Raw genomic sequence first — 18,574 nt, 5'->3', positions numbered from 1 at the left:
TCAGAGCAGCGTAGTCTGTTGTTCAACCACGACATGAGCCCTGCGCCGCCCCCGCCGCGCCGCGCCCACGTGCGAGGGGCTCAGGGGCAAGGGCCGCCGCGCGCCGCCGCCAATCAACGCCCAGGGTCTTGCCCTGCGTCACAAACAGCGCTTTCCCCGCAGGCCGGTGGAGGGAATTGAAGGACCATTGCGCTAGCCAGTCGGGAATCGGCGGCGGGGAGATGTCACTCCGTTCCTCCTTCGCCGGCCAGTCAGCTGGCGCTCCGGCCGGAGTCATCCGCCGCTAACCAATCAGCTCCAGCCGTACCAGTTCCGGGCTCCGCAGCTTTCCTGCGGCTGCAGCCAATCAGCGCGCAGGTCGGTGCAGCGCCGTGCGAATGCTTGGTCGGCCGTGGGTCACCTCCGGGCCCGGAAAGGTGCGGGGCGGGGGCCGCCCCGCGGGGCGGGAGGGGCCGGGCCCAGGGCCGGGGGGTCTGTGCGGCAGGGGGCCGTGGGGTTGAGGGGGGCGTGTCTCGTGGGGCTGGGGACAGCGGGCCTCCGGGGTCGAGGGGGGCCTGTCCCGTGGGGATGGGGGAGCAGCTGGGGCCCCATGGGCAGGGGGCCTGCCCCATGGGTGGGTGAGGAATGGGGACCCCATGGGGCTGCGTGGGAGGGCCTTGCTCCATGGGGCTGGAGGAGGTAACAGGGCTTCTGTGCCTGGTGGGGGGCTCTGCCCCATGGGAATGGCAGCATGGCTAGGACCCTATAGCTGAGGTGCCCTGTGCCATGGGGGTGGGGGGTCCTTGGGGGTGGAGGGCTGGACCTGCAGTGGGGAGGCAGGGCCTGGGTGCAGGGGGCAGTAAGCACTCCCATATAGTGCCCCATATTTCAGTCTATGGCACCCACTGGCTTCAAGGCCACCCCTTGCAGTTGGCTCTGAGCAGGGTGCTGCTGCAGCAGGACCAGCTGTGGGGTTTGGGGTGCATCCACCCCACGTTCTTCCTCCTCTCCCCACAGATGGCCCAGAAGCTGGTGCTCCGGCGGCTGCTGTCCCTTGCCCCCCGCACACTGTCCCCACCAGGACCATGGGCTGGGCTCCCCCCACGAGTGCCCCATGGCCCTCTGGTGCCCCCTGGCCCCCCAGCCCCTGGCAGGGCCCTGGCCACCCTGGCGGGCTGCGGGAGCACCTTTAACGTGCAGGACGGCAGCGACTTCCAGGACCGGGTAGTGAACAACCCCAAACCTGTGGTGGTGGATTTCCATGCACAGTAAGTGCCTGGGCCCATGACTAGGAGCAGCTTTCGCATGTCTCCATTGTCTCAAATGCAAATACTTTTGCATTGTTTTCCTGCCATGGTTGCCCTTCAGGTACCTTGTCCCTTTCCACCCCTGCTTTTTGTGCAAGTTGTAGTGTTGCTGGCCATCTCCCCAGGGCTTCTGTTGTTAAAAGGTGCTTCCGCCTCTATGGCGAGGTCCTTGGAGATTTCACCTGTCTTACATCTTTGTAGCATGGCCCTGCCAGTATTTAAAACAAAAATACCAAGAAAGCGTTCCCTGGGCAGCATAGCTACACTTTCAAAATGCTTTGGTGTCACCTTGGTCTGAACACTTTATCATCCTGCAAAAAACACCTCAAGACTGAAAAATTCCCCCTATCTCTGTGCACCCTCTTATATGACCTCTTAAAAACGCCTAACAATATTAACATTAGAAAAGCACTGTGCTTTATATGTTATCAACGTGCCAGTGTAGCTAATGGACAAGAAATAATGAGCATAACACAGTGGACCTTAAGAGGGCCTGTGTTTGCACAGTGCTGCTGTGCCTTTCACTGCCTGGAGCCTGTGGTCTGATGGCAACAAGTCCCAGGGACAGGTTTTGTTGCTCTGTTTTGCTGCCTTGCAAAGCTCATTGCTCCTGTATGGCTCAAGAGATGCGCTCTGCGCTGTGCCATAACGGTGTCTGCTACAGCACGTTGCCCAACTGGCTGTACCTTTCTTCAAAGGTCCAGGCAGATGACTACAGCAAATAATCTCATGAATTTAATACAAGTGAAGCTGTGCCCACTGTTGAATCATTCCTTAATGCTCTTTTTATTACCTTCAACTTTTTTTAAGTAGCTCTTAGCATTCAGATGACAAGAATGAGTGGCTGTGAAGATCTGAGCCTCCCTGAATGGTCATGTTGTGTCTTTCCAGTTTTCTTAATGCTGCTTGCTCTTGAGGCAGGGCTGTTGACAGCAAAAGCCTTTGTCGGTAACAGCCCTGTGATACCAACAGGAACATTTGCCATCAGGAAAGATTTTGCCATCCTATTGCCAATAAAAATATACCTAGATGTTAACTGCTGGATTAAGGATATTGTTTATCTTTGTTTTCTTAAGTGTTTTGCTAGTCCTGCATTGTCAATGTCTGAACCTGTTTGTGACAGATTCTGGGCAAACAGCACAAATCAGCCTGAAAACTTGTGCTCTAAATAGACCAAACAGACAAACCAAAATGAACGTTAACTGGGATTGTCCAGGGAGGAGAGGGCAAACTGAAAGCCTGAAATCTGAGGTGGAGAGAATCTGAGGAGGAACAAAGCTTACCAGAGCTTGAATTTTAAATAAAAAAGAAGACAATAAGAGCACTTAGAGATTTAACTCATGTTTTCTTGAACTAAATAAGCTCATGCCTTCCTAACTGGCACAGTTAGAGGAAGCAATGAATGTTTTCTGTGTACAAAGCTCTGCAAATTCTGCTATTACTGCACTTGGGTTTGAAATAGGTAGCCTATCTTTTAACAGATGCTAGGTCTTTGCAATTTTTGCAGCTAAAGGGGGCTTTTCTGTAAACCCTGCAGTTATTATGGAGGCTAAGTCTGCTGCTTCACCATTAATGTAAGCCAATCTTAGTGTGGGCTGCTACCCCCATACCCAATGGCAGCACTCACACGAGTGCAACTGAGCGATCCGCTGGGTTACAGCTCAATGTGTAAGCACCAGTATGAACACAGAGGTGAGTAGGGATGAATGGCTGGGAAGAGAGGGAAGGAAGACCCCATTAGCTTGGCAGAGCAGATTTTGATATGATTGCAATGACATCCAAAGCACCCTGGGAGTAAAAGGAATGCTAGATAATGACCTCTTCCTCTTCTTACCTACCCCTACAAAAATTTGACAGTGCCTTTGTGATAGAAACATCTTTTGAAATCGTGATTTAGGAATGGCCTTGCTAGCTTAGCTTTTGAATGGAAGGACTGCAGGAGGGTTGGTTAATGTTTACACTCAGTGTTTAAATCCTAGTGCTGTCCTGTGGCACAAAGGTCAGGGTGAAGACAAGAGAGGTGAAGTGGCAGTAAAGGCACTGGTGTATCAGCAAGCCCTGCTGTGGCTGCTGCTGTGCTTGCCTCATCTAATGCCTGCTCTCCTCTTTCTTCATCAGATGGTGTGGCCCCTGCAAGATCCTAGGCCCCAGGTTAGAGAAGATGGTGGCCAAGCAGGAGGGGAAGGTGCTGATGGCTAAAGTGGACATTGATGATCACACAGACCTTGCTATTGAATACGAGGTAGGGGCCAAAGAGCATGGGCTTTGCTTTGCTGACAATGCAAAGATAGTCTCACTCTGGGGAGAGGTGTGTCTGCATGGCAGCAACATTGGCAGGGAGAGGAAGCCCAGTGCCACTGCCTACAGGTTGCTGATTTATGGGTCACTCTTTATTCAGTGGATCTCACTGCTTGACTCTCTTCCAGCTCTGCTGCTCCTGTTCAGTATCCTCACCTCTCACTGCAGAAATGTGTCCTTTCAGCCTTGCAGAAGTGTGTTAACATAAGTGGTTGCCTGCCCCCAAGGAGCTTGGAGAATATGCAGTGTTTTACTGTGTACATAGGCTGCTCAGATGTGATGCAGGACATGAAGTAACAAGCCCCAGTCTGTTGAGCTCTTGAACACAATTCTTCATGCAACCAGCCCATCCTCTCCTTCCCTTTCTTGTTTTGGTTTTCTTGCTGGGTGATAATGTCACATCCTTAAGATGCGTCACAAGGAGACACTTTGGGTTTTGCTTAGACAAGTGAAAGGCAGCACGGGGAATGTACGTAAGCAATAAGAGCACACATCCCTCTTTTGGCAGTGGGGGCCTCCGTGGTTATGTTAGTATTTCACGCTCCTGTTGCATGTGTGTGTTCTCTGTGCTGCCTTGCCCCCAGGAAGGAGCAGAGTGACCAGAGAAGGCCGTGACCTTGGCTTATGTTTTGGGTTTTTGGTTTTTTTTTCTTCCTGCATCAGTGAGTAGGCAGTTTAAGAAATGAGAAAACCTCTCTGAAGACTGTCCTAGCCCCTACTGTCTCCCCCTGTAAACAACTGCTCAATCTATGGAGACAGGGCATCCTGCTGCTGTGTTTTACAGCCAAGAAAGAGCTTAATTTTCACTTGCATATCACGCAGATAGGAACTGCTCCCTCTCCTTAGATGGCGTCCTGTTCCCAGGGCTGAGGCTAGCACAGGAAGCTTCTCAATTTGTTCAGCAAACTGAACTAACTCGTGAGCAAGCTGTCATTTTGCTAAGCCTGGAGGAGATGTTCTGTGCTGTTCCCATACCCTGCAGTGCTGGAAAAAGGAGGAAGCTGAAGCAGCTTGTTCCCTCCCACTCTTTCCTAAGCAGAACTTTCTGCCTGTGCTGTGGTGGGACGTCCGCCCAGCGGGTGCCCACAAATGGGAGGATGCAACTTCTACAAGTTGGGCAAGAGAACCCCTGATGCCATCCTTGGTGACAGCATGCTCACAGATATGCCAAGGTCAAGGAGTATGGCTGCTGGCTTGTTAACAGGGCTGTGTGCTGCAAGCCTGAAGGCTGTATTGCTCAAGGGTGCTAGTGAGAACAAGCTGAGGAGGCGGAGGTCGTTTCAGCGAGGGTCAAAAAGTATTAAATCCTAATCGATGCAGGCAAGGTCTTGGTAGCAGCTGTCCTATCTAAGGAGAAGAGATCGGAGATTATTAGCTTAACTCTTTTATTGTTCCAAGCCTTCCTGTAGGTAGAATTAGCTAGGATTACAAGAGGATAATCTCAGATGACTGGAAAACAGCAAATAGAGTGCACATATGTAAAGAAAGGTCTTTTACAGAACTGAACAACTTTCAACCTTTTTAGACTGATTACTCTGTTCAGCATCACGTGCACTTTCACAAGGCAGTGAGTGAGCAGCTGCACCATCTCCCATCACATGTGTACATTTATTTGCAGGGTCTGCCTATGCTACAGCCCTGGTGGGGTAGGTGCAGGCAAGAGTCAGGCTGCGGAGAAGGGTTGGCTTCCAGCTATTCCTTCAGGTGTCTTAAACACAACAAAGTTTCATTTTGCAGGACAGCCTAGAGATAGTCACCACACCCTCTGCTCTCTGGGTGATGTGTGTGTCTAGTCTTGACTGTTATCCTGTGGCTAAGACCCCCTCTCTTGGCAGCATCCGTGAGTAAGATAGCCACAAATGGTTAGGGGTAAAGGAGGAATTTTTGATCTGGTCTTCATAATTTGGGGCATCCTTTTCAAGACAGAAGTTTGGTCCCCAGTTTATATCATACTGAGCAAATGCTTGGTTTTGCTTCTTGTTCTGGGAAGTTGCCAGTTATGGAGATGTGAGCATAAGGGCTGATGGGAAGATACTACGTCAGGATCAAAGAAGGACCAAAGATGGTATTTGGAAGAGATGAGGAAAGCCAAAGAGGGATTTTTCTTAAAGCCCTTCCACCTGGGATCGGATGTCTCTAGGCTGAGATGGTTTTCACCTTTGGGGTTTTCAGTGTCCATGCCACCCCCATAACTCCTTTGCTAGCTGCCAGGAAATCTCCTCCCATCTGTGTTTATTCCCTGCCCACGCACGTAGACCCCGGCTTGCTGCCTGATTGCACAACATCCTCTCCAACAGATTCACTAGCGTGGGGGGAGGAAGAGAGAGGAGGAGAGACCCCCTCGAAGAGCTGAGGAATGCCTGTGCATTCCTTCACATGCGCTTCTGTCTGCCCTTGGCTCCGAGCTGTCCTGGCTTAGCACGAAGTGCAGACGCATTTCCTGCTACTAGAGACATCCCAGACACCCTTCCCTGTCCAGTTATGCACAACACAGAAGTTCTTTCTCTGGGGGTTCCTACTCCTTTTATCTAACACCTTTAATCTCTGACTGCAGCCCTTTCCCACTTTTCCACTCTGCTCTTGACCTCTTGCCCCAAGAGCAAAAAGGGATAAGGAATACTTTTGTTTCATCTGCTTTCTCTTAAAATTCTTTAAATCTATATTTTGCCTTGGCCTGTTGCCCTATGCATGTCCACTGGGAAAGAGCAGTCCCTTCTGCTGTGGGTGGGCAGTACAAACCTCAAGTAGCCCTGGAGAGTTGATGGACACAGGGACAGTCATTCATCAACAGAGCTCATTCCTGTTGGGAGTTTTATGTCTTGTTCCCAAATATGGGTGAAATCCTTCCCCCTGCCTAGCTGTGTAGGATCTGAATTAGTACAAAAGCCTCAGCTTTGGTTGGGAGAGAATTTCCTTGGTAGAAGTGCTGCCAGGAATAGCCTGGATGGCTGCTCTCTTTTTTTTTTAATTGTTTTTTTTCTTTATTTTTTTTCAGGGCTGATCAAAAGCAGCCTGACCTTTTTTTCTAGAAATGTTCTGGAGGAATAGGAGGGCTTATTTTTTTGTTTCAGTGCAGATTGGATCCAAAAAAAGAGGAGAAAACAACAAAAAGCCCAAAGTTTCCTGCCTTTTAGAAATTCCCATGATGTTTGCTTCACAAGCACCAAAACCAAGTACATGCTCCATTAACAGGCTGCTTCTTCTGTAGCTAACAGGAGGGATGCTGTCACGAATGTCATTTTCTCTGAGCAGATGCAAGGAGCTCACAGGGTCCCTGGTTCTTGCCCAGCTCTGCAGTCTCAATCCCTGGGCCTGTTGTCAAGATCTCCTCACTGCTACAAAAAAGGGGAGCTGTGCCCCACTCAGAGCTTCCAACTTCATGGTGCCTAGTTTTAAAACTGCCATTGCACCTTTCTCTTTTAGACTGTTGGGTTTTTCTTTGACTGGTAAAAGCATAGAGCACAATACTTCTGCTGCCACCCCAGAGAAACAGGGAGGGAGGAGATCTGGGCATGTTGCCTGCTGATGCTGATATTTTGCCTGACTAGAGACATGTGGGAGGAGATGAAGGGAGCAAGTATGCATGAAGCTCATGGGTCTGCTGGTCAGCATGCAGAGCCCTGTAACTCTGTAACTCAGTATTATCTGGTCTTCTCTAGTGCTTTGAAGTGTCATCTGTACCTCACCTGGCCTAGTGCTGTGTCTTGTGACATAAGATTTAATGTTGCTGGTTGGATACACTATTTTTTGAATGGAGCTGGGGTAACTCTGCTTGTTATTACCCCCCTTAACAAATCAGAGGGAAGCTCTGTGGAACTTTGCCCTTCTAGGAGAGGAGAGACCAGTCAAATGTAGTACTTGCACTGTTGTACTTCTCTTGTCTAAAATCACAAGTGAGCATGTCAACAGCCCTGGGGCCCAAGTTTTCCAGATCTGCTGCAGCCAGTCACTAGGAGGAGCTGAAGAACATGCATTGCACCAGCACTAGAGGAGGTGGCAGAGGCCCCATTGCTGCCATCCTGTCAAATTAGACTGCACAAAGCCCTGGAGGACAGGCTACAAGGAACCATGCTGGACTGGCCAGCTAGGATGTGGTAGAAACGGAAGAACAAAATGTGTCTTTCATCTCAAACTCCTGATGGAAGCAAAGCCAGGTCTCTGGAGGGTTTCCTGCAGGAAGGATTTGTGAGCATGGCAGATCCTTGCTGGCAGCGAAGTGGAGGACAGCTGGGAGCATATGAGGGAAGGCGCTGCAGGCTGGCAAACAGGCAGCAGGCGAGATATGGACAGGATGTGTTTCAGGGGAGAGGCTTTGTACAGATAAAAGGGTGCTGAGGCTGCAGGGGTATGCAGCTGTCTATTCAGAAACACAACCAGATCTCCCCTTCATGCAACTCTCTGAGCTTTGACCACTCCTTCTCTATATTGTGTCCACAAGGTCTGAAGGTTCTTCTGTTGTTGTTCACTCGGCAGGTCCCTGGGGAGCATTGTCATTTCTACTGCTGTTCTCTTGGGTAACTCCCAGCAAATTTTGTTCTAGGCTAAAATAGTAGCACCCAGCGCAATGCGGCTGCTTGCTGTCTCTGATTGAAGGGATTTCTCTCTTTTTACATAATTGTCAGGGATCCGCAGTGGACAGCCACTGATATGTGACAAGCTAAACCATTGAAAAGGACAGATGGGTTGGAAGGAGTTGTCAGTACTATGGTAGGATAGAGCAGGAAATCTTCTGCCTGTTCAGTGATGGGTGGGGAACCGTCCTCTAGCTCCTGTCCTATCTGGAGAAAAACACAGGCCCAGTCTGATACCAGCCCAGCCATAAAATGTCCAAAGATCATGTCTGAGAGGTGTCCTGGAAAGTACTGGTAAAGATTGGGTTTGTTTGATCATGAGAGCTTAAAGTGGAAGCCTGAAAGGAGAAGAGGAATTTGTATTGGAGGGGGCAAAAGCTTTACCTGTTTAATTTTTTATTAGGTTTGGGGGTTTTTTCTTTTAAATTTTGGGTCTTACTTAAACTAGAAAAGTTGCACAGACTTGAGCAGTGTTACTTAAGTCAATACAGAGATAAGGCCACAGAGAGAAGAAGAACATGGAGCCTAGCTGGCCCTGGTTTTGCTAGGGAACATGTTAGCCTTGGCCAGTGTACAGTTACTCTCTTACAGAGCTTGCTTTTAATAAAATGCCTTTAGCCATGGAAAGTGAAGTCTCTGGAAGTGGAAAACAAAGTCTTAACTAAAAATACCTTTCTCTTTTCTTATGCCTGGCTTTTGGTCTCTAGCCAAGTGTAGTTAACCTGCTGCTCCCAGGTGTGAGGGATGCTGAGGAGGCGCAGCAGGTCTTTGTAGAGCTCCAATTGGGGTCTGAGTGCAGCTGGGCTCCTCGCAGCCTTTGCTTACACACATCCCTGCTTCTCTCGTCCCCCAGGTGTCAGCAGTGCCGACCGTGCTGGCTATGAAGAATGGAGATGTTGTGGATAAGTTTGTGGGGATAAAAGATGAGGATCAGCTGGAAGCGTTCCTCAAGAAACTCATTGGAGCCTGAAGTAAAAAGGTGGCTGTACCTCTGCCTCTGGATGCATCCATGTCGTGCATTCCTTGCCTGGGAGAGCTGAGGGGCACATGACCTGCCTGCCTTGTACAACCTGGGGTTTTGTTCTGTTTTGGGGGTTTTAGGAGACGGACAATGTTGTAACCTTTCCTTCTCACTCCCCCCTTCTCTTGGGCAGCAGTAGTTGTAAAAGGTGCTGGGGAGCATGACTGCTTATTCTCAAAGTGGGGAATGTGGCTGGAATTAGGAGCCCATCTTTATCAGCAAAGAGCTGACGTGTGGAACTGCTGCTGAGTTAGAGGAGGAATGTTTTTCCCTTTGCCTAGAGTCAGATAGCCCAGAGCAGAGGGCAGCTACTCCCTGCAAGATGTGGATGCATACCTGCCCTGGGTGGGTTTGTTTAAAGCCAAGAATGCCTCTGCATTGTCTGTGAAACGTGTCCTTGTCCCTCTGTCCTCATGTTGCTGGGACATGTACGAATCTTCTGCAAATCTGTGGGCTTCTTCTTTTATAAGAGAAAATAGAGAGAAGTATTTTATGGGTGTCCTTTTGTAGGTCTGTAATAAAGAGAACTTTATTGGTCACTTCTGTCTACTTGGAGAATAAAACTTGATTCTCTGAAATCCTGGGGAAGTCCCCTTGTCTGTCCAGAGAGGTGAGAAGGAAGATAAGCAGAGCAGTGGCTTATTTCTCATGATGGGTTGGAGGAGTGCAGGTTAGGACTTGAGACACTCCCATAGCCTAAAAAGTAATATTCTTAAGAACAAATAAGTGGATTATTTTACAGGGCTTTCAGTGCTGCTTCTCTGACTTCCCAGTCTGATCAGACCCACTGTTGGTGCTGCTGAATCCAGGACTCTGGAAAAAGGACTCTCCTGTGTGCAGAGGAACACTGGCTCATTGCACACAACAAACCTGCTCAGCACCCCCCCACACACCCAGTGTGCTTTTTTCAGTCCTTTCCTGGTTGAGGAGTCTGAGAGCCTCCCTCTCTGTTTTGTGAGTAATTAAATCTGTTCACGCAGGTGAGCCATGCCAAAAGGCAGCCTTTTGACTTTAATTGCCTTGACCTTTAGACCAAGGGATGGAACTGTGTGTTCATATCACCAGCAGCTTTCAGCCCTTCCCTCCTCCTCCTCCTCCTGTCCTACACCTGTCTCCAGTCAACCTGACTTTTGGATGCTTCCCATTTTCCTCTACAGTGCCCCATTCCAAGCCTCCTTGCACTTGTAGGCAGAGCACAAGGCCAGGGCTGATGCCCATTATAACACTTAGCTTCAGGTGACTTACCTAAGATGCATGAGAACACTGTAAATGCTTAATAACCATGTAAAAGCCTTTTTCCTCTTCCCTGCTTCTGTTTCCCTTCAGTCGCTCTTAACACTGCTTTGGCTCTGCACCATTTTGCCTCCCTGGCATAGGTTGGTTGTTAAAAGCAGCAAGGCAATTTTTTCTACACCTTTGCAATAACCATTTATGACCTTTTAAGGAGTGGCGGAGTGGTGATCTAAGTCCTGCGTGTTATGCTGCAACTGCAGTGCTGTAGGCATTGCTGTTCTCACCTGCTTTCCTCACCCTGGGCACCATGTGGCCTGAACAACAGCAAAATTGGTGCCGGTTGCCTTAAAGGGAGTACCTTGCTGACAGGTTCAGGCTGAGCTAACATCCTGGCATGTTGCTGACATAGTATGCTGCTGGAAGTGATGTCACTTGGAGGTAATTCAGCAAAGCACTGTTGGTCAATTATGATCAGTTAAAATAGCACTTTATTTTATTTTTGAGACCACCAAAGTTATGCTGCTGGTATCCTGCTCATGTTTCAGGCCAGGCAACTTGCTCTGCAGTTTCAGTTCACCTCAGCGTTCCTGCTCCATAAACACTTCTAGCAAAGACAGTCTCCATTTTCCTGCACATGCAGGAAAAATAGGGGAACAGCATCATGTATGCAACAAAGTCAACTTTCATGCCTCACCATCCCACAGAACAGGAAAAAACACAGTGACTTTGCATTGTGCATTTAAGAGACAGTATAAATTAGCTATTTTATCACTTCCTTCTAAGGAAAAGTGGAGCTAATGTGGCATTCAGTTATTAAAGCGCCAGCATGCTTTAGAACGCATTGCGTGAAAACCACAACTGTTTCTCTAAGGTAAATACTGAAGACCCACATATGTGGTGCACTGTGAAAAATCTCTCCGAAACAGCATAACTGGTGGAGAAGGAGAAGGGAGAGTCTGGGAGCACCTTCAGACTCCCTTAGTGATTTGCAAAATTTTCGCCATGGTACAGGACTTAAAAGTGCAAAGATGTTTTCTGCAGCAGGATCTTAATTCAAATCCCTGTTTAGTGTCTGCTGAGGGAGGCTTCAAGGATTTCCACAGTTGCTGTTAATAACAGATGAAGTGTAAGTGGGAAGCACTACAAGCAGTGTATTTATATAGAAGTAAAAAGAGGGGGGTTACAAAGCAATTTTCATGCCACCTGAATGTGATGTTGGTCATTCCTGAGAGAGACAATGCAATAGGTTATGTCTCAACCGTAGTTGCTTTTTCCAGGTCAGTTGTTAAAATGTTTTCTCTGTTCTTGTTCTGGCAAGGATGCAGTTGTTCTTCATTTTTGGAGTTAAACATGTCTAACGTTCCTCTGATCTGTTAAACATTTACTTTTTCCCGCCCAGGACTGCCTGCATTACAGCACTGTTCTCTGCTTCTGATGTTCCTGGTTGCTGTTTTAAGAACGTGTGGCAGTTGGTGGCTTTCCAAGGGTGCAAAGCTGAACCAAACCTGCTTCTTGCTCCCCGGTGCATTCTGAACCCAACACCAAGACCCCCACAAAATTCGTGTACCTGACCTCTGCCTTTGTGCTCATGTTCTTGACAAAGGGGCCTGATTCAAGGCAATTGGAGGTTTTCCATTCATTTCTGTTGGCTTGCATCAAGCCCTAAAGCGGCTGCTCCTTTCCTCAAGATGTTTGTGTCCATCTGCTGAACTCCATGTTAAACTCCATCTGCTCTGTGCCATGCCAAAGACCTGCAGGGAAGGAGAACTGTGTTACCTTTTCTGCTAGGTATGCTAAGCTGCGACCAGAACAATGTGTGGGTAGACATGAAAATTTCAGGTTGCCTGATTTGCAGCATACAGGGAGTTGGCTCCCCACAAATACGCGTACAACTTTGATGGGGACAGGAGTTGGGGCCAGATTTGGTTCCAATCAGATATGGCCTCAGCAGTCTGGCCACCTATTATTAATAGTAAATCCTTTGCTTTATCAACATATTGTACCATTCCTCCAGTGTAAAGAAAGAAACAAATATCAGTCCCATGTGAACAGGGAAACAGCCATCACTAATTCTGCCCTAGGCAGGGCCTTTCACTAACCTGGCTTTACTGTTTGCCACTACAGCTTGTTAACTGCTCTGAGGTTTTTTCCTTTTTTTTTTTCAATTAGTAATTATAGGATTCAGACAGAATTGGCAATTAAAATTTCAAACCCTGGAAGACTTATTAGCAGCAATGTTAGGCTCAATGGTGTTCAAAAGTGTTTGAGTCACATTAAACGATCACTGAAGCTTCATGTAAGTTAAAGAATAACAAGTTATAGTAATACCCTCATAGCTTGGGAGCTGAAATATTCTAAGCAATAAAAAGATAAGATAAATTATCAAAGTCTTGAGGTCCAGACAGAAATCAAAATACATCAATTGTTACGCAGCCCCATCTTTGTTACCTGCCACTCCAGCCCACCCAGGATTGAGTCTGTCAGCATACATCCGTCCATCTTTCCCAGCAGTGCAAGAACAAAAGGAGAGGTGAGAAAGGTCCAGGTGCCCCAGTCAGCTCCAGAGCTGTGCTTCCGTATTGCTTTTCTGTTGTTCTTCTCAAGGACACTCAGATCACTTGTAAACCTTGTGGTTTTTCTGACTCTGCAACTTTCTACATTCACTAACACTTTCCCTCTTAAAAAACCTCTCTGAGGCAAAAACTGGAGGCTGCAACTAACTGCCAGTGCTGCAGTTGCAGCCTGAGTGTGATGCCAGAAGGGTTTGCTGTGCTGAGCAATACCTGTTCCCTCCCCTATTTCGTGCCTGGTGCCCTGGGCTATGAGTTCAGAGAGGAAGCAGGGAGCAGTGGAGCAGTTGCTTTTTTTCTTTCAGTGCTGTGCTCCATGGAAGGAAGGAGCCAGGAGAAGCAGGGGAAACCTGTGTGGTGGGAAAGAGGGGTGGGGCACCAAATCTCCCCTTATGCTCCTAGAGCAGCCAAATGGATGGAAACTGGAAACCTCTAGAGAGAGCTTGAAAACGTGGCTCTCCACATCCTAGTGGGGTTGGAGCAAGGAGAAACCCTATATTTGCCTCCCTGGTGCACTGGTGGCAAGAGATCCCCAGTGGGGACTGAGACTGGGGGACCGGTCCCACACAGAGGGGCCAGAGTGGGGGACCGTGGAGCAACTCATCCCAATGGGCAGACAGTGTGGACAGCTGCAGACAACAAGGCTCTGCTCCAGGGCAGTACCCAACCTCCTGCCTGCCTGCGTGGACCTCCCAGACCCTGGTAATCAAAACAGCCACAATAAAAATACACCAGAACTGACTGACTTTTCTTCAGGGCATGTAGCTTCTGTGGAGAAATGTCCCTGAATATATATATATATGTGTGTGTGTGTGTGTTTATGTACACACACACTGTAGCTGCTGATGAATGAAGATATGACCCAGCCTGTTTGCTCTTCCCTCTTAGGGGAAGGCTGAGTTCCTGGTGCCCTTCTTGGTCCCCACTGCTAGTTCCCCAGCTGCAAAAAGGCACCCCCAGCTCCATCTCTCCTCTGATCAGAGAAGTAGTTGAGTAGTACTGAAAAACAGGACATTTTTGCAATGAGAGTCCTAAAAAACATCCACTTCAATTTGTCCAGACAGTACAAAATACACCAGAGATTTTGGTGTTTTCTGGAGATGATGGTAACCTCAGGTCTCCCAAGCTGCTGCAGGTCCTCCGTCCTGGTGCCTGCAGAGCAGGGAGCAAGAGGACATGCATCTTACATGGCTCTGCACATGTGGTGCATGTAGCTTCACAGACCTAGGACTGGAGAGGAGCTATGATGCCCGAGATTGCTTTCTTCTGCTTGACCCCAAAGCAATAACGCTTCCCCACGGGGCCCAGGGCAGCAGGTACAGGAATTGCTGAGTTCCTTTCCTCACAGACTGCTTTAACCACCGTGTTGTGGCACATTAGAGTGAGCAGGTAACTAGTGCTCTGGGTCTGGCTAGCACAGCAGATGTGATGTAAGTGGAGTGTTGTACTGCATGCAAGCTGTGACATGCCTTCCAGTATTTATATAACATTGTTTTGCTTTAATCTGGCTTTTTAAGTAAATTGTCAAAGCCCTTTCTGTTCACTAGAAGCCTTTTTTCTTTTCTTTTCTTTTTTTTTTTTGACTGCAAGTTTCATCTTTCAAAGCTTAGCTAGTTTTGAGTGATGGTGAAAAATCCCATTTGCAGTGACTTTTTGTTACATGCCTGTATTGTTCATGCAAAAGTGGTTGTTTTCTTTTCACCCTGGCATAGCTCAGGAGTGACTGCATGGTCTTAGCTCAAACTTTCTAAAAATACTCATCTGCAAGGAGAGATCCAGTATGGCAGTGTTCAGACCAAGAGACTAATGCTTTGGAAAGGCATGACTGTCTAAAAAGAGGGTGGTGACGGCATCATGCAAACTATTTGGTAAGCATAAGCAGTGGAGCTGCAATGTGTGTTATCCAGAGAATATTTGCAGAGTGCTTTGGGTCTCTTTGGGGTGCAGCAGGCTAGAGGAGTAATAGTACCCAGATTACAGGGGAAGTCCAAGCAGTGCCCAGAGAGCAAAATGAGCATAGGGGAAATATGTCTGCAGGGAGGCTATAGGGTGACTCAGAAGTCATAAAGAAAAACACCTCCTGCTGCTTGGAGAAGCAAGTCTGAAAGATGAGCCTGCTCCTCAACAGAAGTTGGTCTTAATAACCACATCCTCTTCTCCAAGGGTGAGACACCCGACCCTGGGGGAGGGGAGGATGGCAGGAACTAACCAGAGTGTAAATCACACATATGACAAATTCCAGGAAAACATGTGGAAGCTCCTTTTTGTCCTTCCACTGGCTGATTGCAGGAAGCTCCCCAGGTGATGGCTTTAGCAGCTGCTGGGAGAGCTTATTGTTCTGTGCGCATGATTTTACAGTCTTGCCAATTTTTGGCAGGAAACTACACAACAAAACCTTCTAGTTCTTTCTTGCTCCCTGGGTTTGCTCTCAAGGGGCTGATCCTTTGGTTTACCTCTTTCATTAGTCATAACCTGAGGAGATTCAGCTTCCCTTTCCCAGCCCAGCCAGGTCTGATGGGCTTCAGCCTAAGATCCTGGCAGGAACACAGAGAATTTTCCCTAGACCTCAGACAATATTAAACATTGGCACTCTCAAGCCTGTCACTGCATTTCTAATGCTAAACTATGTGGTTGCCCAGCATGCCAACTCCCTTGTACCTGTCTGTGTAGTGTTTAGTTCTTGTTCCCATTTCTCTGGCATTGGGCTCAAGTTCTGTTCCCAATTCAGGTTTCCTTAGTGACACTCAGAGGAAGCACATTTTGCATCTTTTTGACCTGTCTGGCGCAGCACAGGTGGCCAGAAGGTGGTAGCACCCCTGATATTAAAGGATATGAGAATGTGAGGGACCCACTGCTCTGGTCTCACTAGAGTCTGCAGCATGGAAACTTGAAACATGAAGCTATGTTCATGAGCAGACTTTTTGGGTAGCCATCATCTCCCTGTTCTGCTGCTTCCTTGTGATGCCGTGCCTCCCCCCAACACTGTGCCCAGCCTGCAGCTACGAGCAGCACATGGCTGACCCAAGGACACAGTTTACAGCCTTGTCCTTTTTAGTCTGCAGCCTGGGGCACTGCGACTGAGCTCAGGCAGTGTTAAATCCTGAACCTCTAACCCTGCCTTTTTTTTCCTTCCCTTCACTGGGTTTTACACCAAGGTCAGGAATGAAGGTCACATCCTCTCTGAGGTGTTTCCAGCGACGAAGGCTGTGCACTGCCCTCATTAAATCCACCCCCACCATGGAGTTGACAGTGCAGGCAGGTTGGCATGTTACTGGTTTTGCTAAGGTTGTCAGCGGGGGCTGAGGTTTTGCATCAAGTGGATGCATCAGGTGTTGCAATCTCACCTGGAGAGTGCCTGGCTGAGGTTCAGCCCTCTCCACGCTCGCTTGCGCCTGTGATCTCATGGGGTTTTGCAAGCGCTGGCTGGGCACAGTCAGCCCGCATTGGGGGAGCTGCAAGGAAAACTCAGAGCTCATGTGTGATTCAGTTTGGGGTGTCTCTCTTGTAGCTGAGTCAGGCTTTATTCCAGCGTCTTTGTGCTGTGCTTCAGGGGGGGCCATGTCTCAGGCACAGCAGGAAACCCAGGCTATGGTTGCCCCCGCATTGCTGGCTGGGAAAAAGTGAAGGCTGGGGTTCTCCTCTGCTCCCATGCGTGAGGACAAAGTGGGCCTCCCTGGCACAGCCACCCCTCTGCCACCTCCACCACAGCATCCTGGCCAAAACTGGCCAGCTTGAGCCATGGTCCGCTGACCCGTTCCATCTGGCCATGGGGGGAGACAGGCCATCACTTTGCAGCAACAAGCAGCCAGATAACAGGGCCCTGTGCCCAAAGGAGCCTGGCCAGAGACCACTACTGCCGGCTGGGGCTTTGCCCCGCAACCTTTCCCAGCACGCTGTAGCCCCATGTGCCAGAGTCTTGTGTGCTCATAGAGGACTCCAGGAGGCCTGAGAAACTCAGGAGGTCTCCTAGACTTATCCACAGCCCTCCTGTCTCACTCCTTGTCCCTGACTGCATAGCCTGGGGCCCAGGCGGCCTCCCTGTTTGCTCTTCTGCCCCCAAACTGGCTCTTGCCATGGTTGCTTCCGGTTTGCGGTATTGCTGTGCACAATTAAACAGCTGCATCATGTCACCCTGGCAGGCTGCGCCGCACTGATAAATGGTACAATTCTGGGATGGAGGTGCCAATATATGGTTAGCTAGACTGAGGGGAGAGGAGAGGGCCACTTGGCCATGACAGGGGAACCCCACTGCACATTTCATTTGTGTCTCCCACCAACATGACATCTCTTGATCTCATCTCTTAACACACTGACATTGGTACAGCAGTAAGGGTAGCACCCAATGTGAGAAAATCAGTAACCTCTGGTTTCCAGAAAAGGTGAATACGCTCTCCCCAGACAACAGCATCTGTCTGCGGGTGGTTGGCAACTGGGAAAACGTGCTGATGATCCAGGCACTATCCATCTACCTTTAAAGCTTCCCCGCTGTGTGGCGGTAGGTCGGACAGGTCGTGAAAGCCTGTCGGGCTTTTGCACCTTGTCTGTAACGTTGCCACGGCTGTGCAGAGCTCCCTGTGCCGCTGGGGCTCCTGCCCTGCTGGAGCATGCAACCAGATACTTCCCGTTTGCACACACCCTCAGGGCAGGCGTTTCCAGAGTTCAGCTCCCTTTTAGCCCCTGTACTAAGCAAAAAGATCAGCGTCCCGAGCGCTTCAGAAATCTGTGTCCGAGTGCTTGGAAACAGGCTGCGAAGGCTGAGCAAGTGCTGCCTACCTGGGCATGAAGGAGGGCCCTGCTGGTCGCTCGCTCGTGGCTGGAGAGCGCGGCAGCTCCCCGCTTCCAGCCTCCGGTCRTCTCCTGCCAGCCCCCGCGAGCAAGCTGCAGAGAACCGTGGCACTGGGAAACAAACCACGGTCTGAAGGGGCAGCTCCTCCCGGCTGAGAGGGGCTGAGCGCCCTGTTTCTGCCCCGGTCTGTGCCGACTCTGCCCTGTCCTGCCTGCCAGGGCGAAACGGGGGGAGGGGACAGGAAGGCCCTCGTTATTCAGGGCTTGCTAATTAGACGGGAATGTTATCTCCAGCCCAGATGTCAGCTCTGACCTCCCTCTAACCTCCGTCTGGAAATCAAAACAGACATAACTCTGTTTGTTTAAAAATAATAAAAACAAGTTTGGGGTGAAGCAGGAAAATCCGGCCCTGGGGGTACGGCTGGGCAGGGAGGAGGGCACGCGACCAGATAAGCCCTGTGAGATATGCTGAGCTGCAGAGTTGGAAGGGACAGGCCAGCCACCCTGCCCTGAGCAGAAAACAAGGTCCCCATGGCTTACTGTGGCTGTAAACATATTTTAGGTCCTCTGACCTATTTCCAGCAGCGGTGATGGTGCAGGATGGCTCAGACCTTTGCCAGATATGGCTTTCCATCCCACCCCAGCTGCTCCTGGTAGATCCAGAGGTGGAACTGCTGGGGAGGATGAGCTGAGCTGGAATTTTACCTCCATGCCTTTCTCTGGGATTGGCCAAAGGGTCTCAGTAGGAGATGCTGAGCCCTGAAACGAGCTCAGCGTTTCAAACCCGACCTGACCTCCTGTTGTCCACAC

The 18,574-nt window shown here is 49.4% G+C and overlaps 1 protein-coding gene and 1 long non-coding RNA gene across 2 annotated transcripts; one reads left to right on the top strand and one right to left on the bottom strand.

The window, feature by feature from the left end:
• The first annotated feature begins 321 nt into the window (after positions 1-321).
• Positions 322-9,715, top strand: TXN2 (thioredoxin 2). The gene is made up of 4 exons (XM_026076945.1): positions 322-416; positions 997-1,247; positions 3,405-3,528; positions 9,009-9,715. The coding sequence occupies exons 1-4, from the start codon at positions 378-380 to the stop codon at positions 9,123-9,125; spliced, it is 531 nt and encodes a 176-aa protein (XP_025932730.1). The 5' UTR covers positions 322-377; the 3' UTR covers positions 9,126-9,715.
• Positions 9,620-17,988, bottom strand: LOC112971480. The gene is made up of 2 exons (XR_003255367.1): positions 17,753-17,988; positions 9,620-12,160 (listed from the first exon to the last, which is right to left on the bottom strand). It is a non-coding gene; the product is annotated as an uncharacterized LOC112971480 (long non-coding RNA).
• Positions 17,989-18,574: the final 586 nt, after the last annotated feature.

Source organism: Apteryx rowi, unplaced genomic scaffold (assembly GCF_003343035.1).
Source record: "Apteryx rowi isolate R43461 unplaced genomic scaffold, aptRow1 scaffold_443, whole genome shotgun sequence".
NCBI classification, from domain to species: domain Eukaryota; kingdom Metazoa; phylum Chordata; class Aves; order Apterygiformes; family Apterygidae; genus Apteryx; species Apteryx rowi.
The sequence above is the reverse complement of the archived record's forward strand: the minus strand, read 5'-3'. Positions and strand labels throughout refer to the sequence as shown.

Excerpts from the sequence above, each read along its gene's own strand:
- TXN2 (XM_026076945.1), top strand. The coding sequence starts at position 378 with ATGCTTGGTCGGCCGTGGGTCACCTCCGGGCCCGGAAAG. Across the intron at positions 417-996 it reads TCACCTCCGGGCCCGGAAAG|ATGGCCCAGAAGCTGGTGCT; the intron begins GTGCGGGGCGGG and ends CTCTCCCCACAG. Across the intron at positions 1,248-3,404 it reads GTGGTGGATTTCCATGCACA|ATGGTGTGGCCCCTGCAAGA; the intron begins GTAAGTGCCTGG and ends TTTCTTCATCAG.